This window comes from Podarcis tiliguerta, assembly GCF_965153285.1.
Source record: "Podarcis tiliguerta genome assembly, chromosome: 5".
NCBI lineage: Eukaryota > Metazoa > Chordata > Lepidosauria > Squamata > Lacertidae > Podarcis > Podarcis tiliguerta.
The window spans coordinates 44079260-44099353 of NC_139538.1; the positions used below are offsets into that span (position 1 = coordinate 44079260).

At 44.9% G+C, this 20094-nt stretch overlaps 2 protein-coding genes across 12 annotated transcripts in view; one reads left to right on the forward strand and one right to left on the reverse strand.

Moving 5' to 3' along the window:
- Nucleotides 1-19607, reverse strand: CALHM3 (calcium homeostasis modulator 3). 10 transcript variants are annotated; one of them, XM_083441586.1, is made up of 4 exons: nucleotides 18834-19071; nucleotides 4469-4880; nucleotides 3182-3443; nucleotides 1-1788 (listed from the first exon to the last, which is right to left on the reverse strand). In XM_083441586.1, exons 2-4 carry the CDS (start codon nucleotides 4753-4755, stop codon nucleotides 1306-1308), a joined length of 1032 nt encoding a protein of 343 aa, XP_083297712.1. In that variant the 5' UTR covers nucleotides 4756-4880; nucleotides 18834-19071; the 3' UTR covers nucleotides 1-1305. The 10 variants fall into 10 exon arrangements, 5 of the variants coding, with proteins under 5 accessions (XP_083297712.1, XP_083297711.1, XP_083297715.1 ...); XM_083441585.1 differs by having other exon boundaries at nucleotides 18758-19071; XM_083441589.1 differs by lacking the exon at nucleotides 18834-19071 and adding an exon at nucleotides 7349-7927.
- Nucleotides 19473-20094, forward strand: part of NEURL1 (neuralized E3 ubiquitin protein ligase 1) — a 122696-nt gene continuing 122074 nt past the window's right edge. For both annotated transcript variants that reach the window (XM_083441539.1, XM_083441538.1), the window contains exon 1: nucleotides 19473-19962. In XM_083441539.1, the coding sequence (XP_083297665.1) occupies nucleotides 19872-19962 (91 nt within the window). In that variant the 5' untranslated portion in view covers nucleotides 19473-19871. The remainder of the gene's footprint in view (nucleotides 19963-20094) is intronic.

Below are 20094 nucleotides of genomic sequence, written 5' to 3' on the forward strand. Positions count from 1 at the left end.
TTGTATACCACCCTTCATCCAAAGATCTCAGGGCACTTCACACCATAAAAATACAGAATAAAACCATCAAGTACACAATAAAAACAAGATAGAAAACAAAGCAAACCAATAACACCCCTTCCCACAAACACATTTAAAAGGACATAGACTGTTAATAAGCCAAAGGTCTGGTTGAAGAGGAACATTTTCACCTGGCATATTATGAAGGTACCAGACAAACCTTCCTGGGGAGAGCATTCCACAAATGGGGAGCCACTGCAGAAAAGGCCCATTCTTGTGTTGCCACCCTACAGACCACTTGTGGCAGAGGCACACGAGAAAGGGCCTCAGGTGATGGTCACAGAGTCCAGGTCAGTTTATATGGGGAGAGGTGGTCCTTGAGGTATTGAGGTCCTGAGCCATTGAAGTCTTTATAGGTCAAACCCAGCACTTTCAGTTGGGCCCAGAAACTAATTGGCAGCCAATACAGTTGGGCCACAACTTCATATAGTGCATTATTCATTAGTGATAAGCTGTTGCCTTTGTGATAATTTAGTACACCCATTACTGTCTCCTTGCTGAATAGAGTTGCCAACTTTGGACCTACCTTTTGCCTGCTGTAATAATCTGTAGGATGTGGGCTATGTTGTACAACATATTGAACACATGTTTAAGTACCAGTACCACCGAGCTATGAATTGGCAGCAGGTCTCCATAGCTTCAAACTGGGGTCTTTCCCAGCCCTACCTGGAGATGCCAGAGATTGAATCAGAGACCTTCTGCATGAAAAACATATGCTGTACCACAGAGTTACAGATCCTTTTGCATTTTTGTTATGGCCTATGGCTCATATGGAAATAAATCTGAACTGAACTCGTTGTACAGACATTAGCATGTGATAATGCTTCACTCCATGCCGTTAAAGTTTCTGCTGCTGATTCCATACCCCTCAACTTTTCCGGATAAACTGGGACACCCCATTCCCCGTGCCCTCCTGGAGATCACGGTGGCCATTTGGGGCAACCATGATCTTGAGCCCCCAAAAGCACTTTCTTTGGTGCTGTGATCTTGCACCCCAAAAGTGTGTTTTGGAGCACCATGCCCAAAATAAGCGCTTTTTCCAGGGCTGTGAGCTTGCATGGGTCATGCTACTCATGTGGGAGTGTGAACCTGGAAGATGGTGTCCCGGTTTTTCATCTTGATGTGTTGGAGGGTATGTGCATACTATGCTGTTGTTAAAGATGAAAGAGCAGCCCATTTTTGCTGGTTTGTGTGTGTGTGTGTGTTTTTCCCCTAGCTACTGATGTTCTCATTTTCCATTTCCTTTTAAACGTCTGTTTGCCTTGTAATTGTGGTCCCTGGCTGGGGATGCCACCTGTTAATCATACTGCCTGTCCAAGGCATAGATATTCCCTCTGTGCCCAGGGGTTGCCTCCGTGTACCTCCACTCAAATCCAGCGAAGGTTTGCTGTAGTACCATGATTGAAGAAGCTTGTTCACTTGCTCCTGGCTGCTGATTCCTTGCAAGTGACCCTTCTGCCCTTCCTTCCCCTCCTCTTTTCCTGGGTGGGCATGGAACCGCCTTCGTTTAATTTCTTTCTGCATGCTCTCAAAGAAGTGGAGGATGCACTTGTGCGCAAAGTCCCGGGTATGCTCACAACAAGTTTCATCAAAAATCTTTTGCTCAATATCAATGTAGTTGCTCCAGTAGCGAGTCTGCAAGAAGGTAGCCTGGTTGAAGCAGGGCCTGAGAGAGCGGGCAAGGAAGGCGATCACTATAAGGGTCAGCAGTATGCTCCATCCAAAAGCCTAGAAGGCAAAGGAAGTACAAATGTTAAAGCAATCAAGGCCAGCCACAGGGAAACAAAAAAAACAGGAGATCTATGTTCTATTGCTTGAATATCCCATAATAAAAGGGATTTCTCAGATCTTCTAGTTCAACACCCTGCTGTGGGAGGAGCCCCCGACTTCTGTTAAGTAAATAAAATGGTAATAAATGTTGATCTGCTAATTAATGTCTACATTTATTTAGTGCTAGGAAAACAAAAGGAATATTGTCCTTGACTGAAAGCCTTATAGCAAGGATAACCAATGTGGTGCCCTTCAGATGTCCTTGAGCTACAGTTCCCATAATCCCTAACCATTGGACATGCAGGCTGGGGTTGATGGGAGTTGGAGCCAAACAATATATGAAAGGCACTACATTGCCTACCCAGTCTTATAGTATATGTTAAGACCGATAAAATGGCAGATGGATGAAATGGCAAAAACTGAAGGAATGGGTACTGAAATCAACAGAAGGACTGCTTCATTAGTTGGCATCTGTAATCAGTCAACCCATGAGTCTATCTGTGACTCACTCTTCCTTCTGCAGAGCAGAGCCTGAAACCTGGACTGTGTCATCAACTGCCAGGGGCTTGGAGAGTTTGCCTCCTCACCCCACCCTAACCCAACATGTTCCTGTTACTATTGGTTGGATTTTAACTGTAGCCCGTCTTGGTTGAAATTTGACATGGTAGAAGGTTATCACAACACAGGGGATGCAGGACTATGGAGCGTGTTTTGCACATGGGACCAGAGGAGCAAAATACATGGAAGCAGAAACAGGAGAAGACAAGAGACTTGGGGGCATAATGAATGGAATATGCTGAATGGAAGAATTAAAGAGGTCTGGGAATCTTCATCATATTTTGCTGGAAGCCGCCCACAGTGGCTGGGGAAACCCAGCCAGATGGGTGGGGTATAAATAAATTATTATTATTATTATTATTATTATTATTATTAGCATTAGCATTTCAAAAGAATCTGTAGTTAGCAAATTAGTTTGCAATCCTTATTTTGTTTATTCCCACCATAGCTCTGTTTGGTAGGATAGTTTAAGAGAAGGTGACTTGTCCAAAAGTTTGTGTCTGAGACACTACATAGTTCATATAGCGGCTCAATACCTTAAGAATTGTTAGTTAATCTGCACATGCTGTAGGGTCCATGTGTATTCTATGAATCATCTGTTGCTCTTTCCTTCCATTAACAGCAAAAATCAATTTAAAAATTATGCTTCTTGCATTTAATCAGTGTTTATCCAGGAGAATATTCTGAAGATGAACTTGAGAAACAGATTCTACCTATATATGTTTCAAGAGCAGGTTAATGTTCCTATAAGGAACTCCTACAGAGCAAGATCCTATAGATGTCTGTTACTTACCTGTGACCAGCATTTGAGGTACCTGGATACAGCCTTGCGGGAAGTATTGTTCCTTATGAGTTCATCATCCTTGCATGGGACCTTGGACAGCAAGCGCTGTACCTCATTATAAGGTGTGATGTTGGTGACGAAACCTGGAAACTTATCAGGGTCAACAGAACTGCTGAAAGCACAGACAAAGCATTTTCCATCGAGCAGGGTCACTAGGATCCAAACAACAGGTGCAATCATGGCCCGTTGCAGAACGGAGGAACACATGTACCTGGTTATTGGATAGAGAAGCAAAAAACTAAACTGATATTTCTAATGGCTGGAACTTGCTTAGCACTGCCAATAACAAGGGAAGGGACAGTAGCATACTCCAGTGATTTCCAAATGGGTTTCCCAAACTTCTAAGTTCATTGACCCCTAATTGAGCTTATAAACTTGTCATCCACCCCAATCCAAATTCTTAAGTATTTAAATGAAATAAAGTCAAGCAATATTTATTAATCATCAATATTTATAATTCATGCAAATCTTAAAATGTAAAAAATAAGGAAGTATGTTTTTTGCTACAGAACAAATACCAGCTTGGGGAGTGGGGGTTTTCACATGGGAAATACAATGCAGGTGGAAATAGTTAAAACTGCCCTTCCAGCATCACAGTTCCAATCCAACCCCTCTAATCTAAATTTTCTAAAAGAATGCTGGTGAATCGTCTTCCATTGTCCTGTTTAGTTTGACTCTGAGTGATATGTGTATCTGGGAGCCTGTATTCAAATCTGGCCTTATTGTGTACCCTTGGGGATGCCACTATTTCTTAGCTTCAGAGTGTTATAATAACTATACATAAGAACTGTACAGTGGTACCTCAGGTTACATATGCTTCAGGTTACATACACTTCAGGTTACAGACTCTGCTAACCCAGAAATATTACCTCGGGTTAAGAACTTTGCTTCAGGATGAGAACAGAGATCGTGCTCCAGCGGCGCAGCGGCAGCAGGAGTCCCCATTAGCTTAAGTGGTGCTTCAGGTTAAGAACAGTTTCAGGTTAAGTACGGACCTCCCGAACGAATTAAGTACTTAACCTGAGGTACCACTGTAATCCATTTCAGTGGTTATGGTGATATCATGCTACATAAAGCCTCCTAAGTACTGTCAATAATTAAAACAATACAATACAAATTCTAAGTAATAATTTGGAGGAAGTTTAGATTCCACCAGCAACCTTGGGAGAGAAGAGTGCAACAAATAAGTAAACTTCATTGTGGAAAGTAATTAGCACCAGTACTGAAATCCCCCACCTGATAATGGCTAGATTCTTCTTCCTGTCCCCAGTAGGTCTTTTCCACTCCTCAAGCATCACCACAAACTGTCTGTTGACAATGAGACCACAGAGGAAAAGTGCCACTGGTGGGATAAACATAATTCCTAAGCCATACGCCATGTTGTATTTAGCAAGGCAAGGGCAGTGGAAGTCAAAGGAGCTGTACATCTTTACACTTGCCAATGCCAGCAGTGCACATATCCCATTAGTCACAGACTCTGAATTGGACTGGAAGTACTGGAAGATCATCCGGAATCGATCCATAGTGCTGTGGTGACTGAGCGCCTTTCCTCCTGTAGAGCGCTTGGGTTCCTCTCAGAGATGAAGCGCTGGCTGGTCTTCTTTTGGCAGCCTTCTCTGGCAGGGTGATTAGGTGAGCTCTGTAAGGCCTGTTTAGTTCAAAGACAGGATGACAATAAGCAAGCAAAGCAAACAATAAAGTAGCTCACATTAGCATCGTTGCCTTTGTTGTGCCATTCTTGGCTTCCTACCTAGGAGCCTCCTTATTCAGTCCTCGTTGGCATAATTGTTCCAGCTGGGTTCCTTATCCATGTGTTGTTGGATCAGGATGAAACCTGGTGCTTAGTTATCTTGCTTTTATAGTAAGAGAATGAATAGAGTCTTCCTGGTATTATAGCTCCTTCATTAGAAAAATCAAATCACAAAACTCTTTTGTATGTGAAACAGTCATAGCCTGGAGGTATGATGCAGTATTTACTCTCCAGTGTGAAGATAGTAACTGGTGCACCACAGAGAATGAAAGTAGCTTTCAAATAATCAAAAGCTGATTTTAATTCCCCTCCCTTTGCCTCTTCCCATGTATGGTTTCCTTCTGTTGTCCAGTAATGAATCATCACTGGTGTTTGTGAGAAACCAGGTCAGTCAAATGAGATAGTTTGCTTACAAGTCTCCTCCCTGTAAGTTGTTTTTCAGCAGAGTTGGCTTTGATTCATCTGCAGCTCTTAAAACTGCATGAAAGAGAATACAGGGGGCACAGAATGCGAGATTTATTTCCTGCTCTACCTTAGAATTGCTGTATATATGGTCCCATATCTTTGTAATCTTTTCATTTGAAACAAAATTTCATAATCTGTCTGATGTGGTTGCTTGATATATTTAGCTATGTGAGATCCTAGGGAAGGAACTCAGCTCAGTAGCTGAGGATCTGCCTCCCACTCAGAAGGTGCCAGATTTAATCCCCTGGCATCTCCAGGTAGGACAGAATGTTCCCAATCTGAAACCCAGGATAACTTCTGCCAGTCTTTGTAGGTGATATGGAGCTATTTGGTCCCAGGTAACATATGAGGCTATTCACAGTGTGAGAATCAGGGCTCCATGGGCTTCTTAGCAATGCTACCACATATGACTGGGATGCGGGTGGTGCTGTGGGTTAAACCACAGAGCCTCGGACTTGCTGATCAGAAGGTTGGCAGTTCAAATCCCTGCGGTGGGGTGAGCTCCCGTTGCTTAGTCCCTGCTCCTGCCAACCTAGCAGTTTGAAAGCATGTCAAAGTGCAAGTAGATAAATAGGTACTGCTCTGGCGGGAAGGTAAACGGCGTTTCGGTGCGCTGCTCTGGTTCGCCAGAAGCGGCTTAGTCATGCTGGCCACATGACCCGTACACATGACATGTACGCCTGCTCCCTCGGCCAATAAAGCGAGATGAGCGCCGCAACCCCAGAGTCGGCCACGACTAGACCTAATGGTCAGGGGTCCCTTTACCCTTTACCTTTACCACATACGATTATATCCTGTTCTGTAGCCAAGCCGAATGAAGTTGTGTGGTGCAGAGTGTGGCATAACTTTTTCATAGGTAAGGGTTACTTCTGTTTTATGAAGCAACCTGGAAACATATATCTCAGCAGAGGCCTATACATAACTCTGGAGGTAGCAGCATGTTAGGAGGCAGACCCAACTCGTCTTCAGCTACCATTGCAGGATCCCTCCCCACGCATTACCAATGGATTTTGGTACTTGTAGACATATATTTCCTTAGGAAATGGTTCCCAAAGTCTCTCCTCCCCTTCTGAGTTCCAGATTGTGTTTCAGCTTTCATTTTAAATGTAGTAGACTAAAACAAACAGAATTTGAAAGATGAGTTAATCCAGGATTGTCTCAGTCAGTAGTTATAATTGCTATTGTGTGTGCATGAGGTTGTGCCACAAGGAGGCAGTGTTTAGCTTTTGGTATTAAAACAGACATTAAGCAGGTCTTGCCAATGCTAGGGGAATACTTGATAGGAATGGGGGAGAAATTCAGTTTTGCTTGTATCTTGATAAGAAACCACCTAATTCACACTTCTCAAACAATTGAACCAAAACAGGGCTAACCATTTCAATTTTATACTTCTCCAATTTTTGTGATGCAACTCTCCAGTCAAACAGTGCATACAAAAATGCATATATTCCAGGAAAGTCTCCGCAAAAATGTATATATTAGCAAAAACAGCATATATAATGCATAAATGTTAGGGGAAATTGTGCACAAAAATGTGTGGAGGACAACAGTCTGGCAAAAGCTGTGTCATAGGAAAGCATATGGCAACATTATCTGGTTCTGGAATGTGTGACATCTGAAAATATTTTTACTAAATGGGAATTCTGAGGGAAGAGCAGAGCTGTCAGATAGATTATTCAAATAAGACACTGCTGAGAACTTGTGACTGTAGCCTGCCCCTGCCTCTACATGGTTTAGTTTAGTGTTTGCATCTCAAGATTACAGTTTGCTTGTCTTGCAATGCACCCAGGCTGTCAAACCAGAATTAAGACTGACATTTGCCTGTAAAGTTAATCTCCATAACCAGGACATGCACAATTTATTGATGAGGAGGAATGGGGGGGTGAAATAAAATGTCACACCTGTTTTTGCTTAGCAAAATTGTAGGCATGAAGCACTTTTCAGTGTAAATAAATCAAATCATGTCTCTCTAGAATCCAGCAGAGTTTTATTGTTTGATTAATCTTGGCATTAGTTTTAGTTGCAGGCAGTTGCTTTGCTGTCTCACTCAGGAAGGCTTTGTGACACTTGCTGAAGAGCTGTGTGGCTGTGAGGATGAGATAAAAATATTGAGTATTTATGTAGCATTTTTGAGCATTAGAGGTGCTTTGCATATATTAACTGAGTAATCCTTACAAGAACCATTGGGCAGAGCAATCCAAACCCCCAATCTGCCTGCACTGGAGGGGGCTTGGATGTGGCGGAGGTGTCCTTCGGTCCCACTCTGCTCTGTGGAGTGGTGTGCTACATCTGCTAAAATCACAGGCAGGCAGCAGCTGCAACCAGCTGTATGCCTGCTGGTGGGAGCCAATGTAAGCCCCTCAAACCAGCTATTTTGGGGGGAGGAGGGATCAAAGTGGCAAAACTCTCAGTGCCAGAACTCCTGCTAGTGGTGTGTTTGTGTGGAAATTTACCCATTTATTATATTATAGAATCTGAGCTGAAAAAGGAAAGCTGAGTGAGCAACTTTTTGGGGAAAGGCTCCTGCATGGCATAGGAAGTATTAACAAAATAAAAAAATTCCTTCCAGTAGCACCTTAGAGACCAACTAAGTTTGTTATTGGTATGAGCTTTCGTGTGCATGCACACTTCTTCAGATACCCTGAATATCTGAAGAGGTATCTGAAGGGTATCTGAAGAAGTGTGCATGTACACGAAAGCTCATACCAATAACAAACTTAGTTGATCTCTAAGGTGCAACTGGAAGGATTTTTTTTATTTTGTTTCGACTACGGCAGACAACACGGCTACCTGTCTGTAAACAGAAAGTATTAATTGCACATGGCTTGAGGATGTGGGGGCAGGTTGGAAAGTAAAAAGATTAAAAGTGAAGCTGTGCCATAAACATCACAAGAATGGACACAGCACATTTAATTCCTCTTTCTGATACGTACTGGATTCGCTAGGTAGTACAGCTTCAAATATAAATTCTGCAATGGGTATGGATGATCTTTTTCATATGTGGACTGAATTAACTCCTGGGTGTTTACTAATTCTTATGTGAAGATCCTGCCTGGTTTGACGGATGACAACATTGCTAATGTAAAGGTCACAATCAAACATTATTGATCCAAAAGACCATGCTGGCAGCAAACATTCCCCTAGGACTAGTTTTCTAAGACTCAACATAATAATGCTGGCAAATTGATAGTATAAAAGTGTATCTCATATGAATCTACAGGAAAACATCAAAGGAGAAGGCTAAGAAAATGGATCCTCATGCAGCTGAACCATTATAACTTGATGCAATAATGTTTTATAACAAACAAACAAGCTATGGTTTCTAAAGAGAGGTACAGTAGCAGCAGAAAATAACCTGCAGCTCTGTAAGTGCCTCTGATCTATATGTGAATATATGGTTTTGTTTCTGAGTTTCAAACTCTACCTCAAATCCTTTCCCCACATACCGCTGTGAAAATGAACATTCGGTGACATTACAGCAGTTCACTCACTAACATTCACTGGCCAAGAATCTTTGCTATTCTATTAAGGGATAGACTACAATTTTATTTTAATTGGTAAAAACAGTTCCAAGACAAACAGGCTAAATTTGAAATGTTTTGCAGCATCCATGAAAAAAAGGAACATTTCACAATGTTCCAGTTCTAACACTAATAGTTCAGCCTTTTTCAAGATTACCTATCTTGAAGCTTGGAATTTCTGAATATTGAAAATGGGAGTCATATGTGCCACTCCTGCAGATTATGTCCTCGTGGTATTCCTGCGCATAAAAAAGCCCTGGACCTGTGCTTCCTTTCATTCCCCTTCCACTCCCCCTCTGGGACAGAAATCTTTGCCAGCCATATGTGGAGACACCTGGGATCTAACCTGGGACTTTCATGCATGCAAAACATGTACTGTACGACTGAGATGTCCAATCCACCATGCCTCACCCTGTATTGACAAGGTCTCCAGACCTGTAGGTTGCAGTATATGTTTGTAGGGATGTGTATAGATGCTAGGAGAGGATATATTTATTAATTACTATCCTTCTTTTCTCATGTTTATGAGTTCAGTAAAGTGCATGCCTTTGCAGCTTAAAAGGGAAGTTGCATTCTCCTGGTATTTCCCCCTTTTCTCCCCCTTAAAACAACAATCACACAAACAGTCTGGTGAAAGGTAAAAGTAACATTTACTCACTCAGAATACTTGTTGAAGAGTAACAGATACAGCAGCTTTGTTCAGGCAGGCTTAAAATGGTAATTCGTTTACAAAGACATGCTTAAGTCTAGCTTAAGATGGTGTCTGAGCAATGGAGCTCAGACATGCAGATTGTCCTCACATTTCTGGCTTGGTGATGAGATGAAATGGGAGAGGATGAGAGGATGTGCCCATGCAGGTAAGGAGAATATATATGGCTATGCCCTCCCCCTGTCAAGACACAGTGTGAGCAGGGGCGTCTTGCCCATAGAGGCAAGTGGCGCGGGGCGTCAGGGAGCCAAGTTCTGGAGGGCGCCAGGGAAGAGGCGGAGGCTGGACGCGGCGCCTCCCAGCATCAGCTCGCCACCCTCACCCGCCTCCGCCATGCCGTGCTGAAGCAGCTCCACACCCGGAGCCTCTGCTTGCCATGGCCACCATGGCATGGGAGCCAAGGAAGAGGCGGAGGCTGGGTGCGGTGCCTCTGGGCAGCAGCTCGCCACCTTCGCCCGCCTCGCTGAAGCAGCACCGCGCCCAGAACCTCCGCCTCTTCCCAGCCAGAGGAGCCACCCTCTAGCCACTGCCTGCCTCCTCCAGCCCTGCAAAGCTGCCAGCAGTGCTGTAAAAAGGTCAGCAACTCTGGGAAGGGGGGGGAGGGCTGCCGGAGGGATCTTTGCACCACTGCGCTGGATATACTTAAGACAGCCCTGAGTGTGAGTGGCCCTCAGAGTTCTAGCAAATTTACAGGAAAGCTTTGTGAGCTTCAGCTCCTATCATGTGCCTGTCTAGAAAACATGCATTGTTGGTTTGACTGCACTGTAAATATCCCATGCTGTTGTGTGCAGAGTGCAGTAGCATTGCACGTGTGCTTTATCTTGCTCTTAGTGTATTGCGGTTTGCAGCCTCACATAGCTTCTGAACTCTCCTAGGCCCTTAAGCTACATTGACTGCATGCAGCATGAAGCCAGTTAACCCTCTATCTGCACTTTTGTGGCTTCCAGCAAGAATGTCAGAACTGTTAACTTATTTTCCTGTGCAGTCAACCACAGAGAAAATCTGCCTGAACAAGCCTTCTTCTTTAAATTGTTGAAGGACAGTCAGTGTTTGCTGATAATGTGGCATTAGTGCTATCAAGTACACTGAGAGACTTCTGAATTTGCTTAGGTCTGGTAAAAAATGTTAAGTTCCATCACCAAGTGTCAGTCATTTAAGGTACAAAAGAGTTGCTGTGCCAGAGAAGAGATAGTTATGATGGAGCACAACGGCTTATGTGCCAGCACAATGTCCCTTGTCCCCTTCTGCAAATGTCATAGGTTTGCTCAATATGAAGGAGCAGTAAAACAGAGTTAGGTCAGCAGTGTACCAGTTAACAAGCCACTGTCACTGGACAAATGTACATGAAACAGAAATTGGGTAGGCAGGTATGATGAAAGGTTGGAGCAAGATAGAACAATTTCAGAATGATTCAGCAAGATGGAGCCTTCTGTGTGGGTACACAAAGCACTCATATGGTATGTATACATGCCCAGCCAGCTTTGAACAGGATATTACCTTTAACTCGACAAAAGCATGCTCTTCTGTATGCTGTTGCTGCTGGGCATATATTTATGACCAGGGTCCCAGATAATGAAAAATATTAACACTTAAAGCCCACCGTAGCCATTTATCTCAATAAATAGCTAACAGATAAGGGAGCAATCTGCTTCCTCTGCCTCCACAAGGAATGCTTACCGCTTGATCAAAGGGGAATAGAGCAAGAATGTGGTGTACATTCAGCACATTAATTTGCCAAGCATCAATGCTTAGGAAAACAGGTTGCTCCAGCATAACTTGTTTAGGAACTAACTGATCACAATATTTGCCACTAAGAATTTCCCAGGCCTAGGGGACCTTCACTTCCCCTTCCACGGTGGCACATGGCGTGACTGAGTAAATGAAAGCTCTTTCTGAGGTGCACCTTACACACTCCTGTTCTCCAATTGTGCATTCCATGACTTTATTGGTCTAATAGGATCATGGGAAGCTATGTGTCCATTAGCACATATTTTTTTTGAGCTCTGGCTTTGCATGGTCATAGGCAGGTCTTTCACATTCCCTGCTATATTATCCTTTTAACTGTCGGTGCCAGGAATTGAACCTGGGAGTCTGAAGGCAGCCCTGTATAGGGAAGCTTTTTAATGTGCAATTTTTTATTATGTTTTTATATACGTTGCAAGCCACCCAGAGTGGCTGGGGCAACCCAGTCAGATGGGCAGGGTATAAATAATAAAATCATTATTATAATTTATTATTTCTGCATGCAAAAACATCTGCGTGCAGATACTCCCCCCCCCCATCTTCCTGTTCCTGCTGTAACAGGTGATTAGTTCATGTGGTCCCTCCTAGCCCCACCGTGGTATAATCACATCCACCTCTGACCTGAGTTTTGTACTTGCCCTCAGTGAACCCTCTCCCCTGCCATTTCTTATTTGATGCTGATTAATAGCAGATTAAATAATCAATAGTTGACCAGGATATTACTTTTCTATTTTTCAATTTCAAGAATTCTGCTGGTTCTTTCTCTGGACAACTGTGTGTATGGCTTGTATAATGGGTAGAGATCAGAAGGGTTGTGATCCTATTCCCCACAATGCAGTGAATAGCCCTTGAGTAGTGAATTGCTTAGCAGATTCTTTGCATCTCTTCCAAAAGTGCAGGCTGTGGTTCTCTCTCCAATGCATTTACATAGGCAGCCCAACTTCTGGGAAACTTGGCACCCCAGTGGTTTGCCTGATTTGCCTCTAGGGTTGGAGCAATCCTAAACATATCACCAAGGACCACAGCGGCAAAAGCCAAGACTCAGTGTGTGTGTATCCAGAGGGAGAGCAACACCTTCCCCAAGAGAAAGGTAGTTAACAAAGGAATGATAAAACTAGTTCCGGCTATTGATTTATTTTTATTTTGACATTGATACACCACTTGATTGCAACAATACCTCAAAGCAGTTTGCAAAAAGAATACATGTGCTCAATGAGCGGCTACTGCAGAGCTTTCAAAACTGTTTGTCGTGACGTTTGTATGTCACTGCAGTGTGCAGGTGTGTTGTGCAAATGTTCCCCATGCTCCTCCTGAGGCTGAAAAGGGGTTAGTTTAATCTCTGGTTTGCTAGTGAAATTGAACTACTGTGTTTCAAAATGATGCTTGTCTGAAAAGTGTGCCACCAACATAAACAGCTTGGAAAGCTCTGAACTACTGTGTAGTAGAGAATGACCAAGTGCTTAATTTTCACTCGCTAACTGCAGCGGGTGGAACTTCCGTCCAAATATTTGAATGTTGTAAATGAAGTGGAGAAATATCAAACCTGTTAATATGTGAACATCTTTTGGCATGGACCCCGAGCTTCAATTCTTCTGGGGCTTTTAGATCTTCTCTCCATGGGCTTAACCAAAAAAAATTTTTTTGGGGAGTGGGGGAGCAGCTAAAGTTGTCAAGCTTTTCAGGGGAAATAACAGGTCAAAATACCCCATAAGTAAGACATTGCAGTGGAGCAGACTTCTTCTGGTGGGGGGGGGGGCGTTGAGTACTTTCAGTGCTTTTCAATAATATTTGTGGATCTATGCTTCTCTTCCTGTAGGGCAGCGGTGGGGAAATTGCAGTTCACTTATACTGCTAGACATATATTGCTAGTGATAGCATCCATCACTCCTGGTTGTGCTGGCTGGAGCTAATGGGAGTTGGGAGTCCAATAACACGTGGAAGACCACAGGTTCCAGAACCCTATTCTAGGGCACAGGGGCTGACTTTCTCGTTTTGTACTGGCCTTCTGACTAAACCTTTTTTTAAAAATCAATTACTGTACTTTAATCTTTATGGTCTCTCTTTGTTGGAAAGCTGGGAGAAAATAGAGAAGGGAAGTAAAGAAACATGACCCTTGACTAATAATGAAATTCTACAGCTAGAGAAACTGTGTGGCAATGGGTCAAACTCATCATAGGAATCATTCAACAAGCTTCCAAATACATAATGTTCATAGAAGGCAAAAACAAAATCTGAAGTGAAACCCTGCAGCTGTATCTAGGCCAGAACTGTACCAGTTCTGTCATTATTCACACCTATCCCATTTGTATCCAGCGCAGAAAGAGAAGATCGCAGCTAGGAGATTCAGGGCCAGCTGCACTGTTAGTTCACATCACTTGTCACCAGGGTAGAACATAATGGGGAGAGCTTCGTAATGTGTGGTTGTTGTCCTTCTCCTAACCTAGTGCGTGTTCTGCAGTTCCTGACTGAGTGGACTTCTATTTGGGTGGAGGGTTTATCCCTTCTTCTTCTTCTTCTTGGCAGAGCTGAAATATAAGATCTGGCTCTGTTTTTATACACAAGGTGGTAACAATTAACATAACATAAGCACATAATAAGATCCTCACTGGATCAGACTAAAGGCCTATTTAGTTTAACATGTCTCTTCCAGTAGCCAACCAAATGCCTATGGGAAATGCAAAAGTAGGACATGAGGCATGATCTCACATCTCTGATTCTGGAGTTTAATTGATAGCCTTTTCCTAGACAAACCACCCTAATCCGGAATACTAAGAAAGCACATGCCAAATGCAAGTGTGGATGGGTCCATTGTTGGCCATCACATCTTGTGCTCCTAAGTCCACCCTGATCCAGTAGGAATGCTATCTCCGTTTCCACAGAACTGTAGACAGCTCTGCACATGAGTGAGCTCCATGTCAAAAATGGATGATTTCCCCCCTTTCAGTACTCCCCACCACATGTTAAGGAGCAGCTTATATCTGATACAACACTCATATGAACATGTCTTTGAAAATTAACCTCTAAACAGAAGAAGATGCAGGCACGTAGATAACTACTTACTTTAAAAATAAAATTAAAAAAAATAACCTTCAGGTAAAATGTAAATATCCTGTAAGTCACAATGCAGAGGATTTGACTAACCAGCTAGCATTTCTGTTGTACCAGTAACTTGCAGCAAAGTCACATTACAGTTGTTTGTAATGTTAGTTCAAGGGTAGCTATTCTGCAGCAGAGTGTTCTTGAGAAGGGACAATTTGCCCCCAAGGAGCAGCAACCTTTTCCCACCTGTTGCTTTCCCCTGAAACTCCTCCCCAGTGTTCCAGACTAATGACTGCTTTGCAGATGGGGCTGAAAGTCCACCAAGAGACATAAGTTTGAAGGAGGAATTTTAAAGCCATAAGGCGAAGAACAAAAATGTGATTAGCAAGTTATATTCCTTTCATCATCTGGGAGCTACTTTCCTTCGGTGGATTTAAGAAGCCAATAGCCTCACTAAGAGTTGTCTGCAGGATATCCGTTTTTGGTTAGGATGCCTTTAAAAGCATAGACCTAAAACAAAATTTAGGACCCTGCTGGTTTAAGAGCATCTTTCACACTTGTCTAATTTAGGACCAAGGGGGCTCAACAAGACTGGAAGAGAGATCTTTTAAATCTTTTATTAGGAACCAAATGCTAAGATTAAAAACAGAATTATATTCTTACATTATGACTTCTGGATTAAGATAGCATCACTACCAAAGTCCTTTGCATTGGTGGAGTCCAAAGATGTGCCGGTACCATGAATCTGTTGGTGCAAAGGAGGGAATTAGCAGAGGTGTGTATGGGTGAGGCAGGACAGTGGAGCTTAATTTGAAACCTTAGTCACAAACCTATGCTTGCCCAGAGGCCATCGCTGCTCTAGAAGTCTGTATCATGGTGACGAACCTGTGGCCTCCAGATGTTACTAGACTACCACTCTCATCAATGGCTCTGCTAGCTGGGGCTGATGGGAGCTGCAATTCAACATCTGGAGGGCCACAGGGTAGCCCCCCCTCAATCTATGTGATTTCTTAAGTTGGTTTTCTTTCAAAATGTTGTTACAAAATGGTTGTTGGTGGCTAGTGTTGTCTCTTCCATCTCCACATGTTTTCTTTCCTCCCTTAGTGACTTCTTTCTCTGCTACCACTTTATAAAGAGAGGTTGAACTATCACAAGATTAAACAAATCAGGTGTGATGGCACACAAAGGGAAGCAAAGCCACAGGTGTTATTTCATAGCTCTGGAGCAGGGGACAGCACTGTTCTTTTAAAAAAGAAACCCCCCTTTCATCGCATACACATAACAGTTTGACAAAGCCTCTTTTTAGAAGCTTCTTGTCATGCTCATCCTATATCCAAATGAAATAAAGATACCTCTCTCTCTCTCTCTGTGTGTGTGTGTGTGTCTGGAAAGACTGAACTAAATCTCTTCAGTAGTAGTCTTGATTTACAGTGCTAAAGATATACTTACAATATACCCAGTGTCAAGTGTTACTTTTCCCTTTTGTCCCAAGCTCAAAGATCTGTCATTCTCAGTAATAAGAAGGTTCATGGCCTAGTTTAAAAGGGGAATAGCAATGTTCAACAAAAGCCCCCTGCCCCCCATAAAGATATGTTCTTCTTCAACTAGAACTTCTCAGTCCTGAGGACTGAATAAAAATGTTTCTGGGACAAAAAGGGGTTGGTACCAACACTCTGAACTGTGCTTGGAAATGTACTAGGAGCCAAAGTACCGTATTTTTCGCCCTATAGGACGCACTTTTTCCCCTCCAAAAATGAAGGGGAAATCTGGGTGCGTCCTATGGGGCGAATGCAGGCTTCGCGGACCTCTCCGCAAACAGCAGGAGCGCTCCCGCTGCTGGCGGAGAGGTGCCTGCATGCTGAAGCCTGCGCGCGCTGAGCTCAGCGCGTCCAGGCTTCGCGGACCTCTCCACCAGCAGCGGGAGCGCTCCCGCTGCTGGCGGAGAGGTGCCTGCATGCTGAAGCCTGCACGCGCTGAGCTCAGCGCGTCCAGGCTTCGCGGACCTCTCCGCCAGCAGCGGGAGCGCTCCCGCTGCTGGCGGAGAGGTGCCTGCATGCTGAAGCCTGCGCGCGCTGAGCTCAGCGCGTCCAGGCTTCGCGGACCTCTCCGCCAGCAGCGGGAGCGCTCCCGCTGCTGGCGGAGAGGTGCCTGCATGCTGAAGCCTGCGCGCGCTGAGCTCAGCGCGTCCAGGCTTCGCGGACCTCTCCGCCAGCAGCGGGAGCCAGCACTGGGCTCCCACTGCTTGCAGAGAGCTGCCTGTTTGGGGGCTGGGGTCGGGGGAAGCTCGGGCTTCCCCAACCCCGCGCCTGGGGGGGAAATAATTTTTTCCCTTTATTTCCCCCCCAAAAAACTAGGTGCGCCTTATGGGACGGTGCGTCCTATAGGGCGAAAAATACGGTAGATATTTTAGGACCGGTGTTATATGGTCCCAACGGCCACTCCCAGTCATTAGTCTGGCAGCTGCATTCTGGATTAATTGGAGATATTTTCTGGACTAAGAGGGCAGTTTGAATTTTTCATCTGGTCAATCCATAGAGCAAAGTCTCCAGAAAACATTTTCTGTAGAAAATGGCAGGACATAGATAAAGACTATTGAGATTTAAAAAATAAAACCCAAATTCTGTTATTTGGTTTTGGCTACCTACACAACCCACTGGTCCTTGTTTGTGGAAAATGTTTTGTTGTGCACTATGGATTTAAAAGATATATTTGGGGTTCACACTGCCTGTGGGCATTTGCAAATGCTTTCCCAGGTTTGCACATAAGAATGAATATGTAAATCTACAGGCAGGCATATGCTTAATGTGGCCCTGTTTCCCAAAGGTCCTAAGGGCTTTTCTTTGGCACAAGCAAGCTTGCGTCATCTGTAATTATTTGCATGCACAGCAAGCACACCTGTTCTCTGCTTGTTGCAGACTGTGGTCTGGTTTTCACAGGCAATTTTTGACAGCTTTGATTAGATGGCTCTCTCATCTTTTCTGACTTCTGGTTCTAAAAGCTAGAGAGTTAAAGGCATAGAGATTTACCTTCCCAGAATTTCTGGAATACATGCTTTTTGCAATATATATGCAGTACAATTGCATATGTATGGTTGCAATCTCTGTTACTTACCTAGGAGTTAGTTTCTGGCTGCTGGCACATGCCTTTTATAGCTGATAACACTGACGTTGTACTGTGGGCTACTCTGGACATTTTACCTTCAGGTAAAAACTCTATATACTTTGTATGTCCCACATGAGAGAAGGGCTGTAGCTCAGTAGAAGATCACCTGGTTTCCACATGCAGAAGGTCCTATGTTGAATTGCTGACATCTCCAGGTATGGCTGTGAGAGACACTTGCCTGAAGTCCTGGAGAATTGCTACCAGTCAGTTGGCAATACTCAGCTAGCATGGTCTGACTTGTTGTAAGGTAGCTTGCTATATTACTAAATACAGTACTCAAGAAAGGACAATTGCACCCATGCAGAAACATTCGTGCCCTGGCATATCTGTGTTGCAATCCAAAATCCTCCCCAAATCAATGGGAATCTCCCAGTGACTTGGAATGATTCGGAGCTATGCCCGTTGCAGAAGGCAATTCTAAACTATTGAAGATTTATTTCCCACATGGACACTTAACTTACAAACATATGATGATGCACCCAGGTACCTACCTACCTACCCACCCTTAATGCACCTCCTTTTCTTTACGGTGCAAATGTTGAGAAGCAATTTTTGAGCTTTTAGTCCTCATATACATGCCTTTGTCAGGACCTGAACAACACATCCCTTGAGGCCGCTAGCGATCCATACCTGCTCTTTTAGTGCATGGTTGCTCATATGTTGCCCACAGCACACACCATTACTTCTGACATTTTGGGTAGGTAGGGATGATTCCATTAAAAGCAAGCTCTGGAGAGTAAAGGAGTGCCTTAGTTTTAGGAGCAAGTGTTTAATCTGTACCGGTTTTTTGCTGCTTGGATTTGTATTGCTCTTTAAATTCTTGCCTGTTTTATATTATTTTTATGTGCATTGTAAACTGCCGGCGATCTAATGGTGTATGAGTGGTATCTATAAATGCATAACATGAAATAAAATAATAAATATATAGGACCCAAATATACTCCCGACTGAAACCTAGAGGTGCAAATGGGCTAACAGAAAAATGAATGGGGAGAAGCACCCTATCCCTCTTAACTTATCCACTTGGCGAGCCTGGCCCCTGGCACTTCACGCTTCCAGCGCTGGCTCCCCTTTCTGGGAGTGCGCACACGCGCTTTCCTCTGGAGCGCATTCTACGCGCTCACTCAGCGACTGACCTCTGCACGTGCACCCACGACCATTTCCTGTTCGTCCCTCCTCTTGCAGAAAGGCGCGCGTACAGCTCCAACTTACCCCACCTCAACACACACACACGCTGCACGCTCTAGGCTCAACTCATCGCGCTGGGCAACCTTCCGGTTCTCCTCGAGTACGCAGCCGGATCGCCGCTTCTCGCGCGTACAATTCGGACTCCAAAGGGCGCGCGAGAAACTGGAGCTTCTGCCCCGCACATGCCGCCGGGATCTCCAGCCACGTGCCTCCGTCCGCTACCCTTCCGGACGCTACCTGTTGGGCCCGGCGTTCGCTGGGCCCTGGAGCCAGAGGCGGGAGAGAGCCCCTCCGCGCCTTTTTGTCCCGCCTCCCGCGCCAGAGGTGGCACATCTGGCTGCTCACGTGACTCATCTGGTCCCTTAAGTCACTAGTCTGAGGAGGCAGCTGTCACCATAACAACCAGATCCAAATGGGGAAGCGGTCTGCCGCAGCCCCCCAGATAGGGACGCCGCGGGGGCGGGCGGGGGGCGAAGGAGAAAAGGCCCCCGAAGCGCCATGCTGCTTCAGCATCTGCGGCTGAGCAGGGGCAAGGGCAGCCGGATGACACCCATCCCCATCCTCTCACATTGCCTAGGCAAGGTAAAATCCACGGAGCGAGCCTGGCAGGAGTAGGAAGGGAGAGGCGAGAGCGCGCGAGAGAGGTGGGGGGGGGGGAGAGAAGAGACACAAAGGAGGAATCCGAGAGAGGAAGAGCGGAGGGGGAGGGATTACCGAGGGAATCAACCTGAGCTCCCCGAGGGAAGAGAGCAGCAGAGATCTCCCATCCTGCTCGCGCAAGAAGCAGCCGCTCCCCAATCATTTCCCTCCACCCCACGATGTAGATGAAGCCCAAGTGAAGGCAGCATCTCTGAGGAAGAGGAGACAAAGGGGGATTCTGGAGCCAAAGTGACTGCGAGAGGGAAGGAGAGGAAGGTCTAGGAGAGAGAGAGGGAGGGGCGAGCCCAGCCCCTAGCCCCTGCTCTCCTCCCCTTCCTTACCCCGCCCTGGCCGGCGGCACAAACCCACAGATCCCTCCAGCTGTTGTCATCTCCCAGCTGTTGGCTGCTGCCTTCTGATGCCATGGGGAACAGCTTCTCCAGCATCCCAGCGCTGCCGAGAGGCAACCCGAGCCGGTTCCATAGAGTCCATCACCAGCATCTCAATCTCAAAGGTAAGAGAGGCACAGCGGTGTCTTGAATTTGTTGTTTAGAAGTGTGGAAAGAAAGATGATGCTCTTCTTCCTGTAAAGTTTGGACAGCTCATTTTGCTCATCACTGGTGTGTCCTTGGTGTTCACCTGAACG

Coding starts and splice junctions, on each gene's coding strand:
- CALHM3 (XM_083441586.1), bottom strand. CDS start 4,755: ATGGATCGATTCCGGATGATCTTCCAGTACTTCCAGTCCAATTCAGAG. Junction 3,444..4,468: donor AAGAATCTAGCCATTATCAG/GTGGGGGATTTC, acceptor TCCAATAACCAG/GTACATGTGTTCCTCCGTTC. Junction 1,789..3,181: donor ACCTCAAATGCTGGTCACAG/GTAAGTAACAGA, acceptor TTTGCCTTCTAG/GCTTTTGGATGGAGCATACT.